The 10,000-nt window shown below is 37.5% G+C and overlaps 1 protein-coding gene and 1 non-coding gene across 8 annotated transcripts in view; both read right to left on the reverse strand.

Moving 5' to 3' along the window:
* The window catches only part of LOC138043244 (G-protein coupled receptor 157-like), a 52,602-nt gene extending 43,127 nt beyond the window's left edge, over positions 1-9,475 (reverse strand). For 5 of the 7 annotated variants that reach the window (XR_011131212.1, XM_068889410.1, XM_068889412.1 and 2 more), the window contains exons 1-2: positions 8,683-9,475; positions 3,916-4,113 (exon numbers count right to left, since the gene is read on the reverse strand). Coding sequence is in view for 5 of the 7 variants with exons in the window: in XM_068889410.1 (XP_068745511.1) it covers positions 3,916-4,113; positions 8,683-9,357 (873 nt within the window). In the remaining 2 variants the exon portion in view is untranslated. Of the gene's footprint in view, positions 552-3,915; positions 4,114-8,682 lie in introns of those variants that run through there. The other 2 variants (XM_068889411.1, XM_068889415.1) reach the window with 2 other exon arrangements.
* Positions 1,445-1,517, reverse strand: Trnat-ggu (transfer RNA threonine (anticodon GGU)). The gene has a single exon. It is a non-coding gene; the product is annotated as a tRNA-Thr (tRNA).
* Positions 9,476-10,000: the final 525 nt, after the last annotated feature.

Here is a 10,000-nt window from a genome sequence, read left to right on the forward strand (position 1 = left end):
TACATTGCGGCAAAGGCCGGTGTAATTCTCCCTCCGAACTTCACTGAATATGCAATCTTTTAAGCTTGACATCTTAATTTGTAATTGAGATAACCTAGCATTTTGTCGTTGGACCGTTTGGCAATAGATTTTTAAAGAAAAAAAAAAGAAAAATACATTATTCCTTTAACGTGTTTGCCCATGAAGGTTTCTTTGGTGATTTTTTCGGGTAATATCTTCAGTTGCAGTGTATTTCTAGAATTGCGCGCAGTAAAATCATGATAAGTTTGGCTGTTAATTTTTTGATGGAGTACGGACAGTAAGATGGACTCGCAAAGTTTATTTTATTGTTGTACAATTGATCTCTCTGGAAACATGCCATTTTAGTTTCTGGAGTGCGAGTTTAAAGTTGAATCAACTGGAAATATTATGAAGTGTGCAAACAAACCGTGTCACGTACAGTAAATAAATAAAGCGCACCGTTTGATACACAGATATTCAAAACATGCATTCGTGTAACTTGCGATTTTATCAGCACCTCCTCCTGTTGATATATATGTCCCTTGTCTCATCTAGGAAACCAATATGCATCGGCTTTCATTGCCATTTGAAACTGAGAACCAGCTATTTAGCTTTCAAAACATCAGGGAAGTTTGTGCCAAAGTACTTTCAACCCCATGGCCACAGAGCTCGACAACGGAATCGCTAATTTCACTCGTTCCAGAGATTCAAACCCGATTCTGGACAAGTTATGAGATGTTTCAGATGGCATATCTCCATTTATACAAATAAAATCAAGTTGCACCGTCCACGGCATTGTAAGAACAAAAGGGAGCAAATCTTTTCGTACACTTATGGCGGATTAGTCTCGAGGAGTTCGCGAGAGCTCCGCGCAATCACGATGGCATTTTCACTTCCGGCATTTCAACAGCCAATCAGATCACGAGTTTGGTCGGCCAAAATTTGGCCGACCGTCCGGAATTCTTGAGAGACTTTTGGTCAGGCCCAATTTTAGCGAGCGACGACATAAGAGAACATATTGGCGAAGCTAAAAATGGGCCTGATCGCAGGTTACTTTTTGAATTAATTCCAGCTTATTTGAAAGAAATTCAGGAATATCTTGCAAGACTTGCACGCCGTATTCTAATATAGGTCTTATTCTTGTCAGGTAAACTTTGAGGATTCCATCTCTATTAACATTAAGTTTTTTAAAAATCCCTAGGGAATACAGGCGCCTCGAGGCTTTTTTCGATATGTAATCAATATGCTCGCTCCACTTTAAATCATTACTGATAATAATACCGAGTAGTTTATAAGTTGTTACACGTTCAACTGTGTTATTACCTAGGACAATTGGGCTTCAGGAAATCGTTATGTTAACAATGCCGATCTAATCAAGTGAAGCCATGATCCTCGCAGCTATGAACGCAGTTTTTGCAATTGCGTAGAGAAGCCTGAAAATTTAGGACTTCAACGGGGTTTGAACCCGTGACCTCGCGATACCAGTGCGACGCTCTAACCAACTGAGCTATGAAGCCACTGACGTTGGGAGCTGGTCACTTGTAGGTTCTAATGTTCCCGTGAGGAATGAATCAATAATGAAATGATATACCGGTATGACATGGATCATGTATGAACTGCGGATATGAAATCAAGTGAAGCTATGATCCTCGCAGTTATGAACGCAATTTTTGCAATTGCGTAGAGAAGCCTGAAAAATTCAGGACTTCAATGTGGTTTGAACCCGTGACCTCGCGATACCGGTGTGACGCTCTAACCAACTGAGCTATGAAGCCACTGACGTTGGGAGCTGGTCATTTGTGGGTTCTAATGTTCCCGTGAGGAATGAATCAATGATGAAATGATATATGACATGGATCATATACGAACTGCAGATATGAAATCAAGTGAAGCTATGATCCTCGCAGTTATGAACGCAATTTTTGCAATTGCGTAGAGAAGCCTGTTCGTTCAGTTCATATATGATCCATGTCATATATCATTTCATTATTGATTCATTCCTCACGGGAACATTAGAACCCACAAATGACCAGCTCCCAACGTCAGTGGCTTCATAGCTCAGTTGGTTAGAGCGTCGCACCGGTATCTCGAGGTCACGGGTTCAAACCCCGTTGAAGTCCTGAATTTTCAGGCTTGTCCACGCAATTGCAAAAATTGCGTTCATAACTGCGAGGATCATAGCTTCACTTGATTTCATATCCGCAGTTCATATATGATCCATGTCATATATCATTTCATCAATGCCGATCTAGAAGTATAAAAACTGTCCTTCTCTCCCTTTGGGGCAAAGCTGTGGAATGAGATACCCATTCAGGTAAAGCTAGTAAAAAATGTTGATAAGTAAGTTCTTGCCTATTTGTCTCTATTTGTTCGATTCGTGTCATTCTTTCTTCTTTGTGTTATCTAGTTTTCATCTATTTTATAATTCAATTTGTTTCATTCTTTTTTTCTTTATTGTGTTATCTAGTTTAAATTAATTTTCATTTTTCTCATTTGAAAATTGTAGACTTTCCTTATTTAGCATTAGTCTTACATGTAATTCCATATTCCATTTTCCTGCCTCGAATTGCTTTGCTAGTTGAAGATAATGCTTTTGTAATTTTATCTGTTCATAAATAAAGATTTGTTTGTTGTTTTTTACCGCCATGTGCTTTAGGGTAAAGCCTCCTTCTTATTCATTGCATTCAATCAGATAGCAAAAACATGTTATGAGATTGGTATTGAAACATTTTAAAATAGACGATAATGTAAAAAATCGTTAAATTTCATAAAACCAAATCACATGACGGATCAAGTGATGTACGCTAATAGTAGTCACGTGCTGTAGTATCACGCAAGTTTGTTCAATATATGAGGAGTAATGGGCCTTTTTAGGGCAAACCCTCGTTGTCATGCTAGTCGCTAGGTAACAGTAAATATATCACAACTGATACCACAATCTGACACACAAGTCGTACCTTGCCTGAAAGAGCAGGTCTTAATCTACAAAAAGCATAAAAAATTGTTAAACCTTTTCTGTACTTTAGGTTGAACAAACTCATAAAATAAAGTTTTTTTCAGCCTCCAGCTCCTGGACTATAAGAATAGGTTGGAAGATTTGACTTGAGCTACTGAGTCTTTGAGAGACATCAAATTCATACAAGGTATTGCAAAATACAGTTATCCACCCTAGCTGCTACAAAGTTTACAAAATAATAATGGAACAGGACCAAAATAAATCAGTGAACAAGTAAACTAAAGGGGAATAAAGGAGAGGAACTCTTTATCTGTTTCCACGGACAAGCCCTGGTTCAGGCTACAAATAAAAACAACCAAGGTGATACTAACAAAGAAAACAAGACTGGAAGACTATTGGACAGGTGAGACATTTAGCCATCTGACTGCAGTACATCAGTGTATTTGACTGCTACTTGACAATAAAAGTAACAAGGAAAACTCCTTCAGTCAACAAACCAAGGTGCATATGCACATCGATTTCCTTAATTTTCACTGCACTAATAGAATATGAACTGCTGAATCACCTAGGGTCACATTATTTGGGACTGGAGGTGTTCTTGTACCAGTCTTTTTTCAGATGGGAAATCTTCAGGAAATCATCAATAATGTCAATCTGTGGTAGAAACTGAGCACTTCTTGTTTTGCTAAAATGATGGTCTGAATGTTATCATAAAATTTAACTGGGTTGTTTGACTCGATTTTAATGGGAGTAAAAGTACTCAGGTTTGCTATTAAACCTGCTTTGAACATGGTGGGATTTTCGTGGATGTGAGCCCAAGAATACTGTTGGTCATGAAAGGAATTTACAATTATGAAGTTGGTGAAATCAAAGTTTTACCGTAATGTTATTACCAGTATTCATTAGATTATTTATGAAAAACTAGATATATTGATATTGAAAATTGAAACAGCACTTACATGAAGGATCATGAGCCATTCTTGCAATGGTGGAGTGCTTGGGAAATACACCAAGAAACGGAAAAATCTGATGGTTCCCCATATGCGCAACAAAATAAACACTATAGGAATGAACATCAACTTGCGATCAGCCTTCTTCACTGCCTCAATAGACCTCAAGGTTAAAAAATGACTCCCTGGAGCAAATCCTGTCTTCATCTGTAAGAAAAGCAAAAGCTCAAGTTGAGGAAAGGGGTACAAGGACACTTCATGATGCCTTTAAAAAATCTGCATGCATCTCATTACTAGAATCCTTGACATACATGTATCCAAGCATGTCATTAAAGTCTGAAGCAGGAGGGAATGTGGGTATAACAACTGTTGGGAAGGCACACCGGGCCTTCCCCCCTACGGTCATTTTTTGACAAACCTGAACCCTGGAGCTCGTTGTCAACTTTGAATTACATAAGTCTATGAATGGCTAACAGCTAGCAAGTTAATGTTGAACGTTAAGAAGTCGAATTTTATTATCTTTCATCCTCATCAGAAGAAAATCGACTATCAAGTTAACCTTCAAATATTTGATAATGATTCCAAAACTTTTTTGCCTTTAAAACAAAAGTCGTACATGTATCTCAAATATTTAGGTGTACTTAAATTGATTAAAATCTCAGCTGGAAATACATGTATCATATTAGACACATTACTTCAAAGATAAACAAAACTATTGGCATTATTGCCAGACTAACTCTAAGATATTATGTACTTACAAGCGTACTGCTAACAATTCATCGATCTTTGATATTCCCCTATCTATCATATCGGCATTCTGGTGTGGGGCCAAGCTGCACAATCTTACATCAAATTTTGGTCTTACAAAAGCGTGCCATTTGCCTCATGTATTTTGCACCTTATAGGTCACATGCCATTGCCTCCAATACTATTCCAGTAAATATGCTTTATTTTAAATCTATTGCAATACTCATGCATGATGTTTTCAATAAGTTAAGCCCACGTAATATTTCTAACCTTTTTGATTTCTCAAATGAGATGCATAATTACAATACAAGACTTTCCTTAGCAGGCAATTATTATATAAAATACTCAAGATCTAACCAACTATTAAAAACTTTTTCAAGATTAGGGGCCAAAATATGGAACGGCATCCCACAAGAATTATGCAAATTACCAAAATGCGTATTTAAGAAAATTATACATAATCGACTTTTACAAGTTTTAATGAAAGAGGATGATTATGTTGCCATACTGTACCTTCACTAATCATCAGATTTCAAAATAATTGCTAAAAGTAGATTTATCTAACCGCAGTTTCTATTCTATTTTATTTATTTGTTTATTATAGGTCTATAATACGGAGTATTCAATGTGCATACATATTTATTTTATCTCTACTTATGTAATACTCACACTTAGATTTACTCTGTAAACAGTCCTACTCGCTACCTGCCTAGATTAACTTTAGCTATTTGCGGGCTAGCATTGTCTTGTATTAATTTGCCATTTAACTTAATAATGAACTTGAATGTGACACAAAAAAAGTGCACTCACTACTTAGCCTTTTCTCTGCTGGAGAGCGACTGTGATCTTTGCTGAACACGCAACATTAAGACATTTCAATTGGTCTTTTATGGATCACAAATCTTTTCACATTGCATTATAGGGTGACTCGTTTTTCTGAGTAGAAGTGAACACAGCATATGAAATTGTGACATTTTGACAGTAAGATATGTTTTGTATTGACAGAAGATAGATCAAGAAAAAGACAAAACTGTCTTTTTAAATCAATCTTTGTATTAAAAAAAACAATAGACCGTTGAGATCTTGAAAGTCACTTCCACAGCTGGTCAGTTTCCCCGGTGCCTGAGAATTAGGGTTCTGTTGGTGCAAAACTCCAAAATAGTTGTTGTATTGTTATGGGGGCCAACGTTTCTTTGCGAAGTTATAAGAGCTCAGAATTTACTTTTGGTCACATTTTGTAAGCTTTAATAGTAACAAAAAAATGAAAGTGTTCCCGGGGAATATACTTCTGTATATACACCAGTAGAGCACCATGGGTAAGATTTGTTGGGTAATCTATCGATGCGAGAAATTTTGGTTATGACGTCACATATGTCTGCCCGTACAGACTGTAAGGGTGGAGGTACACTGAAGGACAGACTCTGGAAACAGGAGTGTTTGGGCAATTTTCCTTGGTGGGGAATTGCGTGGCAGCATTGCATTGGCAACCCACATTTTTCTGATGGGAAATCACCTTTAGTGACGAGCAACCAGATAAAGAGCAGGAAAGAGCATGAGAGAAGAGGCGACGGAATTTGAGAAATTTAAGCAAAGAATCCTCAAGAGAAGCCGAGGAAGGAGAAGAAGAGAAAATTTCAATGAAAATCAACATAAAGTTGAGAGAAATAGACCCAGAGACAAAACACTTATTTACAACGGTTAGCTTTCAGGTAATGTTTTACTTTTTTTAATATATATGCCTCGCTGCCTCACATATTTTGTAAAACTAGTTAAAAAACCGAAAAAGACCTGAAAATGTTTGCAATTCCGTGTTGCCAGAGATTCTGACATATTTCAGCAATCACATTTATAGGCTTTTTGTGTGAAATGGATATAGAGTTGTAAGCTACTTTGTTTGACTGTGAAATTGCAGTTGAGTAAGCAAACTTACTAAGCTTTAGGTTGACTTTTTAATTAGTAAAGAGTTTTACTATTGTGCTGAACTGAAGAGAGAGGGAGTAAAGATTGTCAGTCAAATGGAAGATGTTTGAAAGAGATTACTATGCATGTAATTTCAGTTTTAGTTGTTGATTAAAATCATTGGTTACTGTTTGCAAAGCTTGTTTGTTTACTGCTATCAGCTCAGAGTTGTTTGATTTGTTTGATCACTGTAAACTGTACACACTTAAATGATGATGAATTTTGTACTTTATGCAGAAGCATAACTATTTCCATAAACACTATACACTTTTTCTTTTTGTAAGAACCCCTTTTATGAGAACATTGAGGCTGAGATTAACCCAAATTATAAGAACATATTAAGAACATTCCTCAGGCTGAGACTGAGTCGATTGAGAATGTTTTTATTTTGGTCTTTGTATTTTAAATGAAAGCAAGAAAGGAAGGTAAAGAAATGTAAATTAACCCAAATACTTAAGGGCATACATGTAGTATAACAAAATGATGGTTTTCTTATTGCATGACACATATCTCAGTTAATGAGCAGTTCTCATTTATAATCGTTACAAAATATTAAACTTCAACACCATCAAAGCAATCACTTTGATAGGTTTCCTAGTCACATCCATAAGATTTCAGTTGTTAAAAAAACTATACCACGTAAAATTAAGAACATCTTTAAGAACGTTGTCAGCCTCACAATGCAAACTTTAGTGTATAATTTGCTTTCTGGGGTTAGAGACACGAGCTCTGCCATTAGGCTCGGCTAAAACTATGTATTATATTATGTACATGGTTGTAGCGTATAAGCTTGTTGGTAGAATTTTGAAGAAGAAGAAGAAAACTCTATTAAACTAGGGATTCCTATTTATACCTTGGTGCAGTCTCCCGTACGGCTATGCCAGCACAAGTGAAAACCCTTGGAGAATGATCAAGAACTACATGTAGCACCAACATGAAGAGAATCTTGTCCACATTGAGACCTTAGAGGATATCATTCCCAGTTTTGGTTGAGAATTAAGACCTGTCTTCAGTTGTTCAGCAGGTGACTGTATACTATAGTAATATCCCATTGAGTTATCCACTAAATAGTGATTTATCTGAGTGGATTATTAAGTGATATCCACCTATTCAACAACTGAAGCCAGAATGTTCAGTGAAAGCCACCCTTACTTGAATAATGCAATTAAACATGTTGGTTGCTCTTGAAATAAACTCCAAATCAAAGACCCAAAGACCCAATGAAATATGCTTCAAAATGTGTCTGAGGAAAAAACATTTAGGTATCTTTAAAAATTAGTTTATGTTCAGGTAACAATGAAGCAAATGGTTGAAATTCTTTCATTTTAGCAAGCCAATGCAAGAAAATGAAATACAGGGATGGCAGTGGTGAGAGCACTTGCCTTCCACCATAGTTGCCCAGGTTTGATTCATAGACTTGAGGCGCGTTCGATTGACCCTATTCCGGGATAAGAATACATGGAGTGATGATTAAAATGGTATGTTTGGTGCAGTTTCGAAGCAGCAAGGATAATAAAACTATGTTTAAAATACCATTTTAGCAGGTACTTGACAATATTTAATGTGAATCTCCGTAAAAACGAAGGATTTCTAACTTATATTCCACGTATTCCTATTCCGGAATACAGTCAATCAGACGCACCCTTGGTGTACTTACATACATACATACTTCATTGACCACTCCCTATAGGGGCTTTTCAGGGCCAATGAAACACAACGAAATGACGGAACAGAACAACAACAACAATAGCTGTAAAGAATCCCGACTGGCCGGAAGCAAACCAGTTGGCTATTTACAAGTGCAGCTGGCAGGTTGAATCAGGGACTACCAGTATCAAATTCATTCAGTGGTCAGAGTGGGTCTTGAACCCGCGATCTCCGGATCTCGAGGAAAGCGCCCTAACCACTGGGCCACACTTCCTCCACATGTGAGTTGAGATGTTCTTCTTTGGATACTCTCCTTAAAACCAAACCTATGATTTGATTTGATTTCTGTACAGTATCCCCAATTAGCACTACTGTACACACAGCTGACACTAAAATAAAGTTTATTCTTATTATACAACTTACCTCACGTCGAATTTGGCACTTCACCAGGAAATAAAACACAGATATAGCAATATATGATAAAATTTCCCAACCCTTTCCAGCAATGCACATCCACAAAACGTTCCACCACCTGTCACGATTACGATCGATTTTAATCCAACACCATCCTGAAGACACAAGATCTTCTGAATTGCCTACTGCTTTTTCTCCGTAAGCAGTGGCTGCCATTAATACGGGAATCCCCCATCCGGTGAGTTGAAAAAACAACATGAGTCTACGCTCCCCTTGTATTGTTATTTGCCTGCAAATAGTCATGTAGATGTAAACAGACAAGTACACTGTCCAGAAAAAGGAAGACAAGACCGCGGCTATGTTCAGTATTGCTTGGATTTCACAAACAGTATTATGATTTACGGATAAGTACAGTCCTACAGCATTTGATACCGCCACAAATAGATCACCGATAGATATACACAAGATTATCTTCCTTGAGTTCGTTCTAAGATCCGGCCACGACAAGAATGTACCTATGATAACTAAAGCTCCCACAATCGACAGTGAGGCAGCCGTAGTGCTCAAGCTCTTATTTAGGTTTTGATGCGCAGTTTGCATCTGTGGTGGTGGTGTTGTTGGAGAGGAACTTGAATTTAGTAGCTGTAAGAGCTTGCGCCCATTCCACACAACGTCCACTGCCATCAATTAGCCTGGGTTGTTAGCCGTACCGTACGGTCACGCGAAAGTATGAACTCGATCAGGGGTTGGAAATGGAAGTCTCCAGGAACCACAACAAAATATGACATAAAGAAATCGTGTTTGCAATAACACAAATCTCACCGACATGAGAGGCGCAGGGCCTGGTCCCTACTAAGTAACCTTGGTTTTCAAGTGACGTCATTAAAATTTTAAAAATAAGGAAATTATCAATCCTTTTGAGGTCTTAGTTCATTTAGTTATTAGAATAGCTGAAGACTTATCTTTTCACCAATTTTCAGTATGATAACGTTTTTCGTCTTGTGATAAAGCAGGGTTGAATTTCTAAGCTTGTGCCTGACACGATATTAAAATTGCGGCCGACAATGCTGTCACGTAGGTTACAAAATAGGTCCGCAATGCGTACTTGGGTTTTTATGCTTAGTTTAACTCCATTCAGCCCACGATGCATCCATGAGTGATTGGTTGAAAACTTGCCATAACAATGCAGCAGTCAAATGGGTTCCTTCAGTAAGCTTCAAATTTCAGGACCTGTTCAGAATTTTACATCGATGACTTGCCGCTAATCTTTCTCTTATTGTTATTTGCACAGTTTAGACAACTTTTGGTGCACACTGCATCATCTCTA

The sequence above is a fragment of the Montipora capricornis genome, chromosome 3 (genome assembly GCF_036669925.1).
Source record: "Montipora capricornis isolate CH-2021 chromosome 3, ASM3666992v2, whole genome shotgun sequence".
In the NCBI taxonomy this organism is placed as follows: domain Eukaryota; kingdom Metazoa; phylum Cnidaria; class Anthozoa; order Scleractinia; family Acroporidae; genus Montipora; species Montipora capricornis.